We start from the raw sequence: 21,557 nt of genomic DNA, 5'->3' as shown, positions 1-21,557 counted from the left end.
GTGGGGGATGGAGAAAAAGCAAAGGTGAGAGACATAAGTAAAATCAGAGTGTCTAAGAAAAATTAAAAGGAAGATATCCTCAAACTTCCAGGAAATCTCCACCAATGGAACAAAGAAAAAAAAAGCCTCTATTATTCTGTGAGCAACAAACCAAACTGGGTTGGGGGTCTCAGACAATTCGTTCATATGATTGCAAAGACAGACAGAAACCCCCGGATTGGAGAGGGCTCCCTTGAGGGCTCCCAGATTGGAGAGGGTGCAGGTTGGGCTGAGGGACCCCTCCCTCCACCCTCCTAGCCCCCCAGTGCACAAATCTTTATGCACCGGACCCCTAGTGATTACCATAAAAGGACATCACACTCAACAAATAGAATACCTAAGAAAATATTAAGAGAGCAAGAAAATAAAGAGAAATACCACTATTATCCACAGAATTAAATAGCAGTCACAACCAATAAAATGCTCCTTTCAGTTTATATTCTTTGAATCAACAAAGCCAAAAATGCAAATGTTAAAGGTGACATAAGTTAAAAGGTTTAAGGCAGCAGTTCTCAACCTGTGGGTCGTGACCCCTTTGGCAGTTGAATGACCCTTTCACAGGGGTCGCCTAATACCATCCTGCATATCAGATATTTACATTATGATTCATAACAGTAGCAACATTACAGTTATGAAGTAGCAACGAAAATAGTTTTATGGTTGAGTCACAACATGAGGAACTGTATTTAAAGGGCCAGAAGGTTGAGAACCACTGGTTTAAGGTAAGGAAAGGTAGAGAGAATGATAAAGGTACTTATATCCTCTCCGAATGGAAAGTAAAGACATACTCTCCAAAATTGATGTAAAAATAGTTTGTTATTTAAAGTTTTAAAAGGTAACCATCAGATAAATACAAATAGTATAATTAACAAAAAAAAACAAAAAAAAAACAAAATGGGGAGTAATATTAGAAAATAAGTGATAAATCTTCTATCATAGCAGAAAAATAGATCCTATATAAACTGATAAATCAAAAGTTAATTGGGAATGACATGAGCATCATGATAGAGTGAGAACACCTCTTGCTTTCTCCCCTTAAAGTTACAAGTTGAAAGATTGTTGAAACTCTAGCCAGACTCACCAAGAAGCAATGAGAGAGGACCCAAATACACGAAATCAGAAATGAAAGAGGCAAAATAACAAGAGACCCCCAGAAATACAAAGGATTGTTAAAACATACTATGAACAACTCTATTCTAACAAACTAGACAACCTAGAGGAAATGGACATATTCCTAGAAAAATACAGCATTCCAAAATTCAATCAGGAAGAATCTGAAAATCTCAACAGGCTGATAACTATGGAAGAAATTGAAACAGTCATCAAAAAGCTTCCAGCAAACAAAAGCCCAGGACCAGATGGCTTCACAGGGGAGTTTTACCAAACATTCAAGGAAGAACTAAAACCTATCCTCCTCAGACTACTACAAAAAATTCAAGAGGAAAGAACACTTCCAAGCTCATTCTATGATGCCAGCATTACCCTAATCCCAAAACCAGATAAAGACAACACAATGAAAGAGAATTACAGGCCAATATCCCTCATGAACATAGATGCCAAAATCCTCAACAAAAATCTAGCAAATCAAATCCAGAATTACATCAGAAAGATTATATACCATGACGAGTAGGATTTATCCCGGGAATGCAAAGATGGTACAATATCTGCAAATAAATAAACGTGATACATCACATAAATAAATTCAGAGATAAAAATCACATAGTCATATCAATTGATGCAGAAAAAGCATTTGACAAAATCCAACACCCTTTCTTGATAAAAACCCTCAGCAAAATGGGAATAGAGGGATCATACCTGAACATAATAAAAGCCTTATATGACAAACATATACTCAATGGGAAAAAATTAAAACCATTTAACTTAAGAACAGGAATGAGACAGGGATGCCCACTTTCACCACTCCTGTTCAACATAGTACTGGAAGGGCTAGCCATAGCAATTAGACATGAAAAAGAAATAAAAGGTATCCAAATTGGAAAAGAAGACATAAACCTGTCATTATTCACAGATGACATGATTCTGTACATAGAAAACCCTAAAGACTCCATCAAAAATTATTAGACTTAATAAGTGAATTCGGCAATGTGGCAGGATACAAAATTAACACTCAGAAATCTATGGCTCTTTTATGCACCAATAATGAACTCACAGAAAGAGAAACTAAAAAAACAATCCCATTTACCATTACAACAAAAAAAATTAAGATATCTAGGAATAAACTTAACTAAGGAGGTAAAAGGCCTGTTCTTCGAAAACTACAGGACGTTGAAAAAGGAGATAGAGGAAGACATAAACAAATGAAAGAATATACCTGTTTATGGATTGGTAGAATCAACATCATTAAAATGTCCATACTACCCAAAGTAATCTATAGATCCAATGCAACCCCCATTAATATACCAATGGCATATTTCACAGAACTAGAACAAACTCTCCAAAAATTTATATGCAGTTAAAAAAAAAAGTGCACCAAAAGGCCACAGTTATCCTGAGAAAGAACAAAGTAGGAGGGATCTCAATACCAGATATCAAGCTGTATTACAAAGCCACTGTTCTCAAAACTTCCTGGTACTGGCATAAGAACAGAGATATAGGCCAATGGAACAGAATGGAGAACCCAGAAATCGATCCAAGCCATTATGCTCAATTAATATTTGACAAAGGAGGAAAGAGCATACAATGGAGTCAAGACAATCTCTTCAATAAATGATGTTGGGAAAACTGGACAGATACATGCAAAAAATGAAACTAGACCACCAACTTGCACCATACACAAAAATAAACTCAAAATGGATAAAGGACTTAAACATAAGATAGGAAACCATAAAAATCTTAGAAGAATCCATAGGCAGCAAAATAGCAGACATATGTCAAAGCAGTATCTTTACCAGTACAGCTCCTAGGACAATGGAAACTAAGGAAAAAGTAAAGAAATGGGACTACATCAAAATAAAAAGCTTGTACATAGCAAAAGAAACCATCAATAAAACAACAAAAAAGTGCATGGGAGAACATATTTGCCAATGTTATCTCTGATAACGGTTTAATCTCCAGCATTTATAGGGAACTCATACAACTTAACAAAAGGAAGATAAACAATCCAATCAAAAAATGGGCAAAGGACCTAAATAGACACTTTTCAAAAGAGGACATACAGAAGGCTAAGAAACATATGAAAACATGCTCAAAGTCACTAATCATCTGAGAGATGCAAATCAAAATGACAATGAGATACCATCTCACACCTGTCAGACTGGTTATTATCAACAAACCAACAATGGACAAGTACCGGCGAGGGTGTGGAGCAAAAGGAACCCACATGCACTGTTGGTAGGAATGCAGACTGGTGCAGCCACTGTGGAAGACAGTATGGAGTTTCCTCAAAAAAATTAAAAATGGAGCTCCCATTTGACCCAGTAATCCCACTTCTAGGAATATATCCCAAGAAATCAGAAACACCAATCATAAAGGTTATATGCACCCCTATGTTCCTAGCAGCACAATTTGCAATAGCTATGATTTGGAAACAGCCTCAGTGCCCCTCAGCAGATGAGTGTATTAAAAAACCATGGTACAAAAAATATAATAAAATAAATAAAAAACCATTGTACATCTACACAATGGAATACTAGGCTTTTGTAAAAAAGAAGGAACTCTTACCATTTGCAACAGTATAATAGGACTTGGAGAGCATTATGCTAAGTGAAATAAGCTGGTCGGAGAAAAATAAATGTCATATGATCTCATTCATTTGTGGAATATAATGAACAACATAAACTGATGAACTAAAGTGGATCCAGAGACATAGAAGCATCGAACAGACCATCCAACCTCAGGGGGAAGGTAAGAGAGCAACCAAAGGACTTGTATACATGCATATGGGCATGGCCCATGGACACAGACAGTAGGGAGGTGGGGGCATGTCTCAGGGTGGGAACAGCAGGAGAGAGATCAATGGGGGAAAAAGGAGACATGTAATACTTTAAACAATAAAGAATTTTTTTAAAAAAAGGAAACATGAATACACTAAAGGATATAACCTTCTTCCAGTTTACACTAACTTCAACCATCTTCATAGAGTAATGACTATCTCATTGCATCTGTACTTTGTCCTCATTTAATTAGGACTTACCATAATCCGTCTGTGAATAGCTTCTTCTGACTCAGCTGAGCTTTCACACATATACAGCAACTTGCAAGCAACATGCCGTACTGCAAAAACAGTAATTAGACACCCATAAACATAAAACATTCATTCTTTTTTATAAACATATGAAAAGAGATGTGAAATGAAACAAGTATTGTTGTTAAATATAAGTTTTAAAGGCTTTTAAAAACTCAATTATTAAAAGTAAATTATCTGATATTTATCAAATGAATAATTTGCTTAATGCTAGTCAGACAGATACTGAATTTTGAAATTTTAATTTCTGCAGGTTTTAAGCCCCAAAGACTCACTGAAGATACCTGGTTTCACATGCTGTCTTGTATGTGCTGGCAACAATATAATTCTATGTGGAACAATATAAGGATAGTTAGGGATTAGTCTCCTAAATTTGAAACTTTCTAAATATATTCTTTGCCAAAGATGACATAAAAGTTCTTAAAATATAATTTAGAAAATACAGATATCTTCATTATACAGTTCACTTCCCCTGAAAATAGGAAAGTTTAAATAAGTGTAACATTCTTGTTTGTGTAGTTTCTTTCATCATAAAACATATCCAATTTTTTAAAGGATGATTTCATACATAACTGAACTAGCTGTCTTGATGTTAAGTCTCAGTAACTCTTCTACCTATGCTAAAACCATTTTTTAATTAATATTCAATTGAAAAGAGATTTGCTCAGCTGAAATTACAGGGTAACTGGAGTAGATATTTATTTTCCATCATGAAATGTAAAATCTATTCATTCCTTAACAAAGTTAATTTATTTCTAAAATAACAAAAACAAAAACTTTCAGTAAAATAACTAATCTATATATATAAAAGCCTAAGCGACCATCTGACCCAAGGGTCCTCAAACTTTTTAAACAGGGGGCCAGTTCACTGTCCCTCAGACCGTTGGAGGGCCAGACTATAGTTTAAAAAAAAACTATGAACAAATTCCTATGCACACTGCACATATCTTATTTTGAAGTAAAAAAACAAAACGGGAACAAATACAATATTTGTATATGCATGTGGCCCACGGGCCGTAGTTTGAGGACCCCTGGTCTGACCATTCGCCTGGTAGCTATGATGCACAATGACCACCAGGTGGCAGACGCTACGACCAGTAGAGGAGGGAGCCCGATTCGTCTCGGAATCAGCCATGGGTTAGGTTGCTGCTGGGGCACTGTCAGCCCCAAATCTGTTTCACCCACACGCACCCTGGACCCAGAGAGGAGGGAGGAGTGAGCCCAATTCCTCACAGAATCGGCTGTGGGTTAGGTTGTTGCTAGGGCACTATCGGCCCTGAATCTGCTTCACCTACATCCCAGAATGCAAGAAGGCTCAGGCCAGGCTGAGGGACCCCTCCGGTGTATGAATCTGTGCACCAGGCCTCTAGTAATCATATATTTTGGCTTTCCTATTTCTTTTCATTGTTCCATAATTCTTCACAATAATAAAAACAGTAGCCTATAAATCCTGATGACTTTTTTCATCACATAACATAATCCAGTCACACTGAATTTGTTTTAAGGAGTCAAAGTATCTTCCAACAACATCTTTTTGGAATAAAACTCTTTTAAATCAGAGGTTTCCTACATGACATCCTGTTTTCCACTATTATCTTAAAAGTACTATATACATAATAAGCACCCAAATATATCTTTAAGAAATGCTACATGCACAGAGTTAGCACACTTGGGAGAAGTCCTAGGGCTGCAGCTCCCACTTCATTTACCAAATCCCTAGTACTTGACAAGCAGTGAAAAACAGCTAGAGCAATGTTCCTTGATATGCAGAATGGTGGGAGTTTAGAATTAATGCATTTTAATCTAACACAGTTCACCTGTGTAATAAGTTTCTAACTATTCCTTCCCCATAACTACAGGAACTAAGGCTTCTAGGAGCAATGATATCAACATTTATGAGTTAAAAAGATAGAATTGGTCTTTAAAAACATCTTAATAAAGGAATGGACTACTGATTAAGTATATTATCAACTTTATTAACCATTACTTTATACCTATACTAAAGTTGTGCACAGTTTGGTTTATATTTATAAAGATAAATACTTGGTAATAAATTTTGTTACATACAGATAAAATGTATCTTCACAAAGCAAACCAGTCCAGACATTTACCTATTAGACTACTGCCTCAATGTATCCTTTATAATTGGGCAAAATAATTTCCAAAATTACATTGTCACTATCCTTGTTGGAAATCAGTAACTGTGAGCACACTAAACCCTGCTTATTTTGCTTAAGCACTAGAACTTTGCCAGTGAACCACATTTAATGCATCCAAGCAGATGAGCTTGGTTTAGGGTTTTTGTTTTGTTGTTGTTTGCTCTTAGGTAGAAAAAAACTTCTTTAATTTTTCTCAGTCCAATGTTCATCAACCAACCTCATGAGGAAACTAATCATTACAGATATTTTAAATCCAAATCCCTCATAGAGCAGCATTTTTTTCCTATATTTTCAATGGAGAGAGAAAACTACTATTTGATGGTCCTTCAGAACCCAGATCATCTCTTCTCCAAAGAAAATAATCCATGTCTTTTAATGTTCCCTCAAGTTCTCATTTTCCCACCCTTTAATCATCTTTGTTGTTTACCACCAGCCTATTTCTTGCAGTGATGCTTTTAAACTTTTATTAATATGGAGCTAATTTCAGGAAAATCATAAAACTGAGGGAGGCTCTTTGCTTGAGAAACCACTGTTTATGGGTTGTTTTGCTTAGTCTTATTTTAACAAATTTCCGTCTAAGAATTGGTCAAAATATTATTTCAATTGCTGGAATATAACCTGATTTATAATAAGAATACTCCTCACGAGTCATAAAATATATACGTACATTTAGCTTTCTGCTCTTTACTTATAACCAAACCGACTCTCTTGTTAACTGCCCAGTTCCACAGGTTTACTGCCATTTCTTCAACCTAGACAAGAGAAACATTTTCTTAGCCAGTTAAAATACTGTCCATCTCCAATGATATTTTCTTCCTTGTATATTTTATGCTTCTGTACTATTGTGGGTCACTTACGGGCGCTCCTTAATCTAGTCATATTCTACCTTTCATCCCCAAAATTTACCCACTGTTACAATAACTATCTTACTGTCTCATAAACACAAATTGTTCATTTTTTTCTATGCACCTTTATTCATACTGTTGGCTTCACCTGATATACCTCCTCCCATTCCCTTTACATAGCTCAAATCTACTTCACTCACACCAGAAAAATCCATGACACTTTCAGCAATCACTACAGCCTACATTGATCTCTCTCTTCCTTGAATTCCTATATTGAGTTTCACATAATTGAGAAATTAATTATGTTATTGTGTATCATTTATTCTTTACTTTAGTTGTTATTCTTATTTCCAAACTAGGCTCCTTGATATCAAAGATCATGTCTTATAAAACTTATGGAGCACTTATAGTACCTGTCAAAGTCCTAAATAAAGAATATTTACTCAAATAATAAAATTTGTTTCATTGTTTTGTTGTGGAGAGTAGAGGGCAAAGTTTCTAGCAGCTTCTTCTAGGGTTTATCTTTCTATCAGATGCAAAAATAAATCAATTTCATAGTGTCTCAGGGATTAAATGAAGACACCAAAAAATGTTAATTTGCTCTAGCCAATTTGGCTCAGTGGATAGAATATTGGCCCGCGGACGGAAGGGTCCCAGGTTCAATTCCAGTCAAGGGCACATACCTCAGTTGTAGGCTCGATTCACAGCCCTGGTCAGGGTGTGTGCAGGAGGCAAGCAATCAATGTGTCTCTCTCACATTTATGTTTCTCTCTCTGTCTCTCCCCTTCCCTTCCACTCTCTCTAAAAATCAATGAAAAAATATCCTCTGGTGAGGATTTATAAAAAAAAAACTGGGGACAGGCTGGTTTCTGGCAAGGACCTCTGAAGAAAATAATTGGTCCTAATAAATATATCGGTAGATAGTAATACTAACTGGATGAGCAAAAAAAAAAAAAAAAACACCTATTTTATGTACATTGAAGGTGCACAATTGTATTTTAATTTTATTTTCTCTAGTATCACTTTTCTTACCTACATTTCCACATTTTTCTGATGAGGTAGATTACTTATTTAGCACTGCTGTCATTTAACTAACTATTCTGGGGCTAATTCTCATTCTCATCTCCATCTCTCTCACATAGTAAACCCATGCCACGGCTGACCTAATGATGACTTTCACATAAAGTATCATTTGATCTGTTCCATCAAAAACACATGGAGTTAATATTTGACTCCAAATTTCCCAGAGGAAGAAATGGCATTTAGGGGGGAAAGTAAACATCTAGAGTAAAACAGCTTAAAGAAACTACCACTTTTGGTATTTTTGAAAGCAATTTGACAATATGTTTTTAAAAAGCCAAAAAAGTAATATTGCTTCTCTGAGATTCTAGCATATAGATGTAATCTAAATGTTGAGGAGATAACTTTTACACTTAATAGTGTTCCCCATATTATTATTTACAATAGTGAAAATTAGGCGCAATATAATTATCCAATAATAAAGAAATACATAGATGGATTATGATAAATCTACTACAAGGAATATTACTTAGACACTTAAAATAGTGATCATGCAACCTGGAAGAAATGGATAAATTCCTAGAAACATACAATCTTCCAAGGCTGAATCAGGAAAAAAAGAGAAATACAAACAGACCAATAACTGCTAATGAGATAGAATCAATAATCACAATCTTCCAACAAACAAAAACCTTGAAACAGATGGCTTAACAGGCAATTTTTAGCAAACATTCAAATACTAATTAATACCCATTCCTCCGAAACTATTCCAAAAAATTAAAGAAGGGGTATGCTCCCAAACTCATCTCAGAAAGCTAGAATTACCCTAATATCAAAACCAGACAAAGACACTACAAAAAATTATAGGCCAATATCCCTGATGAACATAGATCAGCCGTGGGCAAACTACGGCCAGCGGGCCGGATCCAGCCCGTTTGAAATGAATAAAACTAAAAAAAAAAAAAAAAGACCGTACCCTTTTATGTAATGATGTTTACTTTGAATTTATATTAGTTCACACAAACACTCCATCCATGCTTTTCTTCCAGCCCTCCGGTCCAGTTTAGGAACCCATTGTGGCCCTCGAGTCAAAAAGTTTGCCCACCCCTGACATAGATGCAGAATTCCTCAACAAAATATTAGCAAACTGAATTCAGCAATACATTAAGAAGATCATAAACCATGATCAAGCAAATTTATAGCTGGAGTGCAAGGCTGATTCAATATCCACAAATCAATTAAAAGGATATACTACATAAATAAAATTAAGAATACAAATCATATAATCATTACAATAGATGTAGAAAGAGCATTTGACATAATCCAGCATCCATTTATGATTTTTTAAGAACTCTCAGCAAAGTGGGAATAGAGAAAACAAACATACCTCAACATAATAAAAGCCATATATGACAAACCCACAACTAACATCATATTCAATGGTGAACAGCCAAAAACTTTTTCTTTAATAACAGGAATAAGACAAGTATGTCCACTTTCACCATTTTTATTCAACATAGTAATAGAAGTACTAGCCACAGAAATGAGACAAGAAAAATAAATAAACGCCAACCAAACTGGAAAGGGAGAAGTACAATTGTCACTATTTGCAGATGACATCATACAAGAGAGAACCCTAAAGAATTCCACCAAAAAAACCATTAGAACTAATAAATTCAGTGAAGTAGCAAAATAAAAAATATTCAGAAATAGGCTGCATTTTTATACAGCAATAACAAACTATCAGAAATAGAGATTAAAAACACTCCCACTTACAATTCCATCAAAAGGAATAACATGCCCAGGAAGAAATTTAACCAAGGAGAGAAAGATCTGTACTCAGAAAACTATTAAGACTCTGAAGAAAGAAACTGAAGGACATACCAAAAAATGGAAGGTTATACAGTACTCATAGATAGGAAAAATTAACATAGTTTAAGCGTCCACATTATCCAAAGCAATCCACGGATTCAAATGCAATGCCTATCAAGATAACAATGGCATTTTTCACAGAACTAGAAAAAATAATCCTAAAATTGCTAAGGAACCACACAAAAAAAAACCTTGAACAGCCAAAGCAATCTTCAGAAAGAAAAAGTGGGAGGTATCAAACTGCCTGATATCAAACTAAACTACAAGGCTAGAGTAATCAAAACAGCATGATACTAGAATAAAAACTGACACATCCTGTCTAATAAAAGAGAACCATGGTAATTAGCGTACGTCCGCTACCCTTCCCATTGGCTAATCAGGGTGATATGCAAATTAACTGCCAGCCAAGATGGCGGCCGGCAGACAGGCAGCTTGAAACTAACATGAGGCTTACTTGTTTCAGTGACGGAGGACTCCAATGTTCCCCGCCTGCCTTGCCAGCCGCTGAGCTTGCAGTTTGAAATGTAGTTACAAATATAGAAGCTAAACAAAACCCCAGAAACCTGCTTTCAGCGAGCCGGGATCTCAGAGCTGGAGTTGATACAGTGTTTCGATTATAGAACACAAACAAACCAGATACCTGCTTTCAGCAGCAGAGGCCTCAGAGCTGGAGTCAAAGCTAAAGCTGGCCCAGAATAAAAAGAAAAGAAAAAAAGGGGCAGTTGGGAGCTTCAGTCACCCGCCAGCCTAAAAACAGCCCTCAGCCCCTCACCCATGCTGGCCAGGCACCCCAGTGGGGACCCCCACCCTGATCCAGGACACCCTTCAGGGCAAACCAGCCGGCCCCCACCCATGCACCAGGCCTCTATCCTATATAGTAAAAGGGTAATATGCCTCCCAGCACCAGGATCAGCGGAGCCGGGAGGACTCCTGGCACCGGGATCAGCGAGATAGGGGCCAGCGACCAAACCCCCTGATCGCCCTGCAGCTCTGTGTGTGACAGGGGGTGGGGCCACAACCTCCCTATCTGCCTTGCTCTGTTAATGACAGGGGAAGGCGCCCCAAACCCTGATCGGCCCTGTTCTGTGTGATAGGGTGCGGCGCCCCAAACCTCCCCCCCCACGGGCCCTGCTCTGTGTGACAGGGGGCAGCGCCCCAACCCTCCCCCCACTGGCCCTGCTCTGTGTGTGACAGGGTAGAGCCACCCCATCGGCCCTGCCCTGAGTGTGAGAGTGTCGGTGCCCCAACCCCCTGATCGGGCCTGCTCTGTGGGTGATAGAGGGTGGCACCCCAACCCCCTCCCCCCCACGGGCCCTGCTCCATGTATGATGGGGTAGAGCCATAACCTCCCCATCGGCCCTGCCCTGAGTGTGACAGTGGCGGAGCCCCAACCCCCTGATCAGCCCTGCTCTGTGGGTGATAGAGGGTGGCGCCCCAACGCCCTGATCCGCCCTGCTCTGTGTGTGACAGGGGGTGGTGCCCCAACTCCCCTATCGGCCCTACTCTGTGAGTGACAGGGGGGAGCTACACAACCCCCTGATTGACCCTGCTCTGTGCGTGAAAGGGTACGGAGCCCCAACCACCCTGATTGGCCCTGCTCTGTGCATAACAGGGGGTGGTGCCACAACCTCCACATCGACCCTGCCTTGAGTGTGACAGGGGGCGGTGCCCCAACCCCCCAATCGGCCCTACCCTGAGCGTGACTGAGGGTGGCATCGCAACCTCTCAATCCGCCCTGCTCTGTGCATGACAGGGGGTGGCGCACCAACTCCCCAATTGGCCCTGCTCTGAGCCCGACCAGGGGCTGCACCTAGGGATTGGGCCTGCCCTCTGCCACCCGGGAGCAGGCCTAAGCCAGCAGGTCGTTATCTCCCGAGGGGTCCCAGACTGCGAGAGGGCACAGGCCAGGCTGAGGGACCCTCCCTCCCCCCCGAGTGCACAAATTTTTGTGCACTGGGCCTCTAGTCCTAATAATAAAAGAGAAACATGCAAATTAACCATCCTTCCACTATGCTCAAGCCATGCCCACCAGCCAAGCCCACCAGCCAATCAGGAGCAAGTATGCAAATTAACCCAACTAAGATGGCAGCGGCCATGGAGCTGGAGCAAGCAGGAGGTTTGGGTTGCCCCCAGCGATGGAGGAAGCCAAGCTTCCCGCCTGCCTGGCCGGCCCTCGGCTCTGCTCAAGGCTACAAAATTTCAATTATAGAAGATAAATACATCCAAGAAAAAAGGCAGAGGCTGGGAGCTTGGGTCACCGGGGGGCGTGGCCAGCCTGAAACGGCCCTCAGCCCCTCACCCAGGCTGGCCAGGCACCCTAATGGGGACCCCCACCCTGAAGGGGGTGTGGCCAGCCTGCAAACCGCCATCAGGCCCTCACCCAGGCTGGCCAGGCACCCTAATGGGGACTTCAAACCTGGGTGTGGCCAGCCTGAAAACAGCCGTCAGCCAATCACCCAGGCTGGCTAGGCACCCCAGCGGGACACCCACCCTGATCCAGAACACCCTTCAGGGCAAACCAGCCGGCCCCCAGCCATGCACCAGGCCTCTATCCCATATAAAAAAAGGGTAATATGAAAACTGAACCTAACAGCAGAATGACTGGAAATGACTGGTCACTCTGACACACACTGACCACCAGGGGCAGACACTCAATGCAGGAGCTGCATTGGCAAATATGTTCTCCCATGCAGTGGGCTTTCTTGTTGTTTTGTTGATGGTTTCTTTTGCTGTGCACAAGCTTTTTATTTTGATGTAGTCCCATTTGTTTATTTTCTCCTTAGTTTCCATTGCCCTAGGAGCTGTATCAGTAAGGATAATTCTATGAGAAATGTCTGCTATTTTGCTGCCTTATGGCTTCTTCTAAGATTTTTCTGGTTTCCCATCTTATATTTCTGGGTCCTCTATTCTGTTCAATTGGTCTGTATGTCTGTTCTTGTGCCAGTACCAGGCAGTTTTGAGAACCATGGATTTGTAATTTAGCTTGATACCTGGTATTGTGATCCCTCCTACTTAGTTCACCTTTCTCAAGGTTGCTGCAGGTATTCGGGGTCTTTTTTTTATTATTATTCCAGATGAATTTTTGGAGAGTTTTTCCTAGGTCTTTGAAGTATGCCTTTGGTATTTTAATGGGGATTGCACTGAATTTATAATTTGCTTTGGGTAGCATGGACATTTTAATGATGTTGATTCTACCAATCCATGAATATGGTGTACTCTTCCATTTGTTGATAACTTCCTCTATCTCTTTTTTCAGCATCCTTTAATTTCCTGAGTACAGGTCCTTTATCTCCTTGGTTAACTTTATTCCTAGGTATCTTAATTTCTTTGTTGTAATTATAAATGTGATTTTTTTTTTAGTTTCTCTTTCTGTGAGTTTATTATTGGTGTATAAAAAAGCCATAGATTTCTGGGTATTAATTTTGTATCCTGCTGCATTGTCAAATTCATTTATTAATTCGAGTAGTTTTTTTCATGGAGTCTTTAAGGTTTTCTATGTTTAATATCATGTCATCTGCGAATAATGACAATTTCACTTCTTTTCTAATTTGGATGCCTTTGATTTCTTCGTCTTTTCTGATGGCCATGGCTAGTATTTCCAGTGCTATGTCAAACAAGACTGGTGAGAGTGGGCATCCCGGTCTTGTTCCTGTTCTTAGGGGAGATGGTTTTAGTTTTTGCCTTTTGAGTATGATGTTGGCTATAGATTTGTCATATATGGCTTTTATTATGTTGAGGTATGATCCCTCCATTACCACCTTGCTGAGAGTTTTTATCAAGAAAGAGTGTTGGATTTTGTCAAATGCTTTTTCTGCATCAATTGATATGATTATATGGTTTTTATTTCTCAATTTGTTTATTTGGTGTAACACATTTATTGATTTGCACATATTGTACCATCCTTGCATCCCCGGGATAAATCCCACTTGGTCATGGTGTGTGATCTTTCGAATGTAATGCTAGATCTGATTTGCAAGAATTTTGTTGAGAATTTTAGCATGTATGTTCATGAGGGATATTGGCTTGTAACTCTCTCTGTATTGACTTTATCTGGTTTTGGGATTAGGGTAATGCTGGCTTATAAAAAGACCTTGGAAGTGTTCCTCTTGAATTTTTTGGAATAGTCTGAGGGAGATAGGTTTTAGTTCTTCATTGAATGTTTCATAACACTCCCCTGTGAAGCCTTTTGGTTCAGGACTTTTGTTTGTTGGAAGTTTTTTAGTGACTGCTTCAATTTCCTCTATAGTTATCAGCGTGTTCACATATTCTTATTCTTCCTGATTGAGTTTTGGAAGGTTGTATTTTTCTAGGAATATGTCCATTTCTTCTAGGTTAACCAGTTTGTTATAATAGAGTTGAATATGTCTCTCTCTCTCTCTCTCTCTCTCTCTCTCTCTCTCTCTCTCTGTCCCAATCTGTGGTTTATCTTTGAAAATGTTCCATGTGCACTTAAGAAGAATGTATATTCTGTAGCTTTGGAGTGGAATGTTCTGAAGATGTCGATTAAGTCCATATGATCTAGTGAGTTGTTTAGGATTGCTGTTTCTTTGCATATATATATATATATATATGATTCTTCGTATTTCTGTGGGGTCTGTTGTTATTTCGCCTCTTTCATTTCTGATTTTGTGTATATGGGTCCTCTCTCTTTGCTTCTTGGTGAGACTGGCTAGAGGTTCATCAATTTTATTTACCCTTTCAAAGAACCAGCTCTCAGTTTCATTGATCTTTTGTATTTTTTTTTTTGGTCTCTATGTCATTTATTTCCACTCTGATCTTTATTATTTCTTTCCTTCTGGTCACTCTGGGCTTTTCTTGTTGCTCTCTTTTTAGTTCTTCAAGTTGCACAGTTCGATGATGTATTATAAGGTGTTTTTTTGGATGTAGGCCTGTAATGCTATGAACTTCCCTGTCAGGACTGCTTTCACTGTGTCCCATAGATTTTGGATATTTGTTTTGTCATTGTAATTTGTTCCCAGGATGTTTTTTTATTGCTTCTTTGATCTCTATGGTAACTCAATCATTGTTTAATAGTATGCTAGTCAGCCTCCAAGTGTTTGAATTTTTCAGATTGATTTTATTGTAGTTTACTTCTAATATTATGGCACTGTGATCTGAGACGATGCTTGATATGATTTCATTCTTTTTAAATTTGGAGAGAGTTTGCCTGTGTCCCAATCTGTGGTTTATCTTTGAAAATGTTCCATGTGCACTTAAGAAGAATGTATATTCTGTAGCTTTGGAGTGGAATGTTCTGAAGATGTCGATTAAGTCCATATGATCTAGTGAGTTGTTTAGGATTGCCGTTTCTTTGCTGATTTTATGTCTAGAGGATTTATCCAGTGATGTTAATGGGGTATTAAAGTCCCCTACTATGGTTGAATTGCTGTCAATCTCTCCCCTGATATCTTCCAAAAGTTTTGTAAAATATATTTTATTCATTTTTTACAGAGAGGAAGGGAGGGGGATAGAGAGTTAGAAACATCAATGAGAGAGAAACATCAATCAGCTGCCTCCTGCACACCCCCTACTGGGGATGTGCCTGCAACCAAGGTACATGTCCTTGACTGGAATTAAAACTGGGATCCTTAAGTCTGCAGGCCAACGCTCTATCCACTGAGCCAAACCGGTCAGGGCCCAAAAGCTTTTTTATGTATTCGGGTGCTCCTGCATTAGATGCATATATGTTTACCAGAGTTATATCCTCTTATTGTATTGATTCCTTTAGAATTATGAAGTGGCCTTCCTGGTCTCTTATCACGGCCTTCTGTTCAAGGTCTGTTTTGTCAGATATAAGTATTGCCACCCCAACTTTCTTTTCATTTCCAATTGCCTGAAAGATATTTTTCCATCCCTTCACTTTTCATTTGTGTGAGTCCCTTGTTCTGAGGTAGGTCTCTTGTAGACAGTGTATACTAGTATATGGTTCATGTTTTCTTATCTATTCAGCCACCCAGTGTCTTTTGATTGGAGCATTTACTCCATTTACGTTTAATGTTATTGATATGTACTTGTTTGTAGCCATTTATATTCTTCATGCCTATGTTTCTTCTTCCCTTTCTATTTATATTTCTTCTTTTAACAACAGTCCCTTTAGCATTTCTTTCATTGTTGGCTTGGTAGTGATAAACTTCTGTAGCCTTTTTTTTTGTCTTGCGAAGGTCCTGATTTCCCCTTCAACTTTGATAGATAGCCTTGCTGTATAGAGTATTCTTGGATTCAGTCCCTGGTTTGCATCACTTTGTATATTTCATTCCATTCCCCTCTGGCCTGATGAGTTTCTGTTGAGAAATCATTTGATAATCTGATGGGTGAGCCTTTGTAGGTAACTCCCTGTCTCTCTCTTGCAGCCTTTAAGATTTCCTCTTTGTAGTTAACGTTAGCCATTGTAATTACGATGTGTTTTTTGTGGGTCTTTTGGGGTTCATTTTGCTTGGGATTCTCTGCTTGTGTGACTTTTTTCTTCCCCATATCAGGGAAGTTTTCTGTCATTATTTCTTCAAATAAATTCTCTAGTCCTTGCTGCTCTTCTTGTCCTTCTGGTACCCCTATTATATGTATGCTACTTTGTTTCATGTTGTCCCAAAGCTCCCTTAGGCTCTCCTTCTGCTTTCTAATTTTTTTTTCCCCAATTGCTGCTCAGATTAGGCTTGTTTCTCTATCTTACTCACTAATTCGGTTTTCCACTTCTCCTAGTCTACTGTTGAAAGCTTCCATTATGTTTTTTATTATAGCTGTATCACTTTTGATTTCCTCCTGATTCTTGCATAGGTTGTTGATTTTCTCATCCATCTAGTTTATGAACTGTATGACCAGTACTCTGAATTCTTTTTTTTTTTTTGACAGATTGCATGCCACCATTTCATTTAGTTCCTTTCTTGGAGATTTCTCCTTTTCTTTCCTTTGGGGATTGTTTCGTTGTCTCCCCATTTTTGCTATTACTGGAAGGTCCAAGTACTAATTTGCAGGGGCCTGAGCCAAATGCAGTGGGAGTGTCACCGAACCCGAGCATCACCCAGGCTGGCCAGGCACCCCAGTGGGGACCCCCACCCTGAAGGGGGTGTGGCCAGCCTGAAAACATCCCTCAGCCCCTCACCCCGGCAGGCCAGGCATCCCAGCAGGACCCCCACCCTTATCCAGAACACCCTTCAGGGCAAACGAGCCAGCCCCCTACCATGCACCAGGCTTCTATCCTATATAATAAAAGGGTAATATGCAAATTGACCCTAACAGCTGAAAGAATGGGAATGACTGGTCACTATGACACACACTGACCATCAGGAGGAAGACGCTCAATGCAGGAGCTTCCCCCTGGTAGCCAGTACGCTCCCACAGGGGGAGATCTGCTCAGCTACAAGCCAGGCTGATGGCTGCTAGCACAGCGGTGCTGCTCCTGCCTCTTCAGCAGCAATAAGGATGTTCAACTGCAGCTTATGCCTGCTCCCTGCTGGCAAGTGGACATCCCACAAGGGCTCCCTGGCTGCCAGAGGGATGTCTGACTGCCAGCGTATGCCAGATTGCCTGGGGAGCAGGCCTAAGCCAGCAGGTGGACATCCCCCGAGGGGTCCCAGACTGGGAGAGGTCACAGGCCATGCTGAGGGACCCCCACGAATGCACAAATCTTTTTTTATCTAATAGATAAATAAAACAGAATAGAGAGCCCAGAAATAAATTAAAGCCTATATGGTCAACTGATTTATGACAAAGGAGGCAAGAACATAAATAGGGTAAAGATAGTCTCTTACATAAGTAGTGCTGGGAAAACTAGTCAGACACATGCAAAAGAATGAAACTGGATTACTATCTTACACCATATACAAAAATAAACTAAATAAATTAAATGGGAGGATGGGTATAAAGGGAGGAAAAGGGAGAGCTATCTGTAATACTATCAAAAATAAAAAGTTTATTTAAAAAATTAATTAATTGGTTAATTGAAAATTTAAATGTATGACCCGAAACCATAAAACTTCTAGAAGACATCACAGGTAGTCAACTCTTCAACATCACTCTTAGTAATTTATTTGTGTATATGTATCCTTGGGCAAAGAAAACAAAATATAAAAATAAACAAATTGGACTACATCAAACTAAAGAGTTTTGCAAAGCAAAGGAAATCATCAGCAAAACGAAAAGACAACCTACTGAATGAGTAAAGATATTTTCCAATGACACATCCAATAAGCAGAAATATCCCAAATATAAAAAAAATCATACAACATAGCCCCCCAAAAAATTCCAATTTAAAAAATGGGCAGAGGAGACAAAATATGGCAGCATGGCACAAAGAGAGTGAGTTGCCCCATGCTGCCCCACACCTGCAGAAATCTGATGGAGAGGACCCAAGATGGCAGCAGAGTAGAGGGAAGCTAAACTCATCGCCTATCAGGACCAAACTGGAATTACAACTAAATTACAGAACAATCATCCCAAATAACCAACTGAAGACTACCTGAAGAGAAGTCTTATAACCAAGAATTTACAGGAGAAGCCACATCGAGATTGCACCAAACAGGTTGCCCAGGGCTAGTCACAGGCAGCATCTTAGATTGACCTGCACCAGAGTCTCTCCCAAGAGGCCAACTTCAAACATCATCAGAGCAGGATCCAATAAGCTTCACAAGCAGTATACTCAAAGGGAGATCTCCGCAGGCACCAAACCCTGCGGAGGCGAATTACACTTTTTAAAGAATTTTTTTTATTGATTTCAGACAGGAAGGGGGAGAGAGAAATATCAATGTTAGAGTGAAACATCCATTGGCTGCCTCATGCATGCCCCCTACCAGGGATTAAGCTTGAAACCCAACATGTGCCCTGATCATGGTGCATGGAATGATGCTCTACCAACTGAGCCATTCCAGCCGGGCTGTGGTGTCTTTCACTAAGAATAATTATTTTGAGATTCATCCATATGACAGAATAAGAGTAATTAATTCCTTTTATTGCTTAGTAGCATTCCACTGAATGAATATATCACAATTTATCCATTTATCAGATGACAGACATATTTGGCTATCATGAATAAAGTTGCTTTGAATATTCACATATATACCAGTGGCCCAGTGCATGGATTCATGCACTGAAAGGAAATTAATTAGAAGAAATATTTTAAATTGCTGTTCGCCCTTTCTCTATAATACAAGTGTCAATCAAATTCGTGATCGACAATGACAGATGGAAACACATGCGTGTGTTTGGCACCAGCAAGAGCTTTATATATATCATACATGAATGAGTCAACTTAGCCTTTATACATATAGAACAAAATTGTTTAATTAGACCTGCTTTCTGATTTAGCTAAACTTTTTCCAGCCCAGTGAAGCACCAACGTTTCATTTTTCTTAGGGGAAATACCAACGTCTCTTTCAGGTAATTGTGAGCAACACAGCAGTAAATATCAACATGAAGCAGGTTATTATTGCAGATCACGCAGGGAGGACAAAGGGTAAAATATTTAACCGCAGCAGTGTTTGACTATATTCTGCACAGTGAGAGAACCTGAAGTCATTTTCAAGGTCCACCATTTCTTACTTGTTTTCAGTCAGATCAAGTTTCTAAACTTTCTAAATCTCCGTTTTCTGGCTAATGAAAAGAAAATAGGATTCCACCGAGTTTCCTATCTACCTACTCCAGGACTTCTATGAGGATCAAATGAGATGAGGCAGAGAAAATGCTTCACAAACATTTGGTTAAAGTTTAAAGTTTCCATCTGGCTATAAAGCAAGTCAGCATAGACACCAGTCAGAAGGCAGGAAGGACACTTAACATATTAGCCTTTTATATAGATATTAGAGGCCTGGTGCACAAAAATTTGTGCACTGGGGGGGGGGGGTGTTCCCTCAGCCCGGCCTGTGTCCATTCGCAGTCCAGGACCCCTTGGGGGATGTCCACCTGTCAACATAGGCCCACTCCCTGGGGGATCAGGCCTAAGCTTGCAGTCAGACATCCTTCTGGCAGCCAGGGAGCCCTCAGGGGATGTCCGACTAAAGGCGTAGGCCCCCAAGAGATCAGGTCTAAACCGTTAGTTGGACTTTCTTAGTGCTGCCACGGAGGTGGGAGAGGCTCCTGCCACCACCACTGCACTGGCCAGCCATGAGCCAGCTTCTGGCTGAGTGGCACCCCCCATATGGAAGTGCACTGACCACCAGGGGGCAGCTCCTCCATTGAGTGTCTGCTCCCTGGTGGTCAGTGCGCATCATAGCAACTGGTCATTCTGCCCTTCAGTCAATGTGCATATTAGCCTTTTATTATTATTATATAGGATGTCCCTATTTCCCCCCTTTTGCCCCCTCTACCCAGCTCTTGCCCCCCACTTCTCTCTGGCCATCACCATACTGTTGTCTGTGTCCATAGGTTGTGCATATATTTTCTTTGGCTAATCCCTTCTTTAAATTCACTTCTTTAAATTTTTATTTTCAGATAAGTGCTTATAACTGCACTATTATATATTTTCTATTATATCATTTAGAATTAAGATATTTTTAATTGAACCCTTGTAAATTTTAGCACAATTTAATAAATTATGCTAGAAGCAATTAGGAGATTTTTCATGTAATGCAGATACATTTCAATTAATATTTTATTAATTTCTAATTTTTTAATATTTTAATTTGAAATAATCTCATACATGTAAAAAAACTATAAAATACTACAGCATATTATATGTACCCTTCACCTAATTTCTTAGGTGTTAATAATTTAAACATAACCATTATACAACTAACAGAATTTGGAATATATTTTTCTTATAATCTCTTTAATGTTACTTAATCCATTTACTTTGTTTTTGTTAATCTTCACCCAAGGATATTTTTCCATTGAATTTTAGAGAGAGTGAAGGGAAAGGGAGAGACACATTGATTTGTTGCCTCCTGCACATGCTCTGATAGGGACTGGGGATCAAGCCAGCAACTGAGGTGCATGCCCTTGACTGGAATTGAACCTGGGACCCTTCAGTCCATGGGCTCTATCCACTGAGAAAAACAGGCTGCAGCTTAATTCATTTACTTTTAATCTATATGTGTCTTTATATTTCAAGTGGGTTTTGTTTTTTTATTCACCCGCATAATCTGTCTTTTAATTAGTGCATTTATGCCACTGACTTTCAGAGTGCTTACTGATAGAGTTACTACCATATCAGGCAGCTTCTGGGGCTTCTTGGGCCGGCCTACGGCCCGGGATCGGATCCGATCACAGGCAGCAAGCAGGCAGATTCTGGGGTCGCACACGGGGGCCTGGATGGTGGCTTGCACTGGCAGCTCACGCTGTCCCGCCCTGCCTGCAGTATGCAAATTAGCCACCATCTTTGTTGGCGATTAATTTTCATTTAGCACTGATTAGCCAATGGAAGGCGTAGTGAAGGTACAGTCAATTACCATGTTTGCCTATTATTAGATAGGACTAGTGGCCCAGTGCATG

At 39.6% G+C, this 21,557-nt stretch overlaps 1 protein-coding gene across 1 annotated transcript in view; it reads right to left on the bottom strand.

The window, feature by feature from the left end:
- Positions 1 to 21,557, bottom strand: part of TEX11 (testis expressed 11) — a 422,533-nt gene that overhangs the window by 374,310 nt on the left and 26,666 nt on the right. Inside the window, exons 3-4 of the mRNA XM_059678680.1 lie at positions 7,070 to 7,154; positions 4,193 to 4,272 (exon numbers count right to left, since the gene is read on the bottom strand). Coding sequence (XP_059534663.1) covers positions 4,193 to 4,272; positions 7,070 to 7,154 — 165 coding nt within the window. The remainder of the gene's footprint in view (positions 1 to 4,192; positions 4,273 to 7,069; positions 7,155 to 21,557) is intronic.

This window comes from Myotis daubentonii, chromosome X (genome assembly GCF_963259705.1).
Source record: "Myotis daubentonii chromosome X, mMyoDau2.1, whole genome shotgun sequence".
Lineage (NCBI taxonomy): Eukaryota > Metazoa > Chordata > Mammalia > Chiroptera > Vespertilionidae > Myotis > Myotis daubentonii.
The sequence above is the reverse complement of the archived record's forward strand: the minus strand, read 5'-3'. Positions and strand labels throughout refer to the sequence as shown.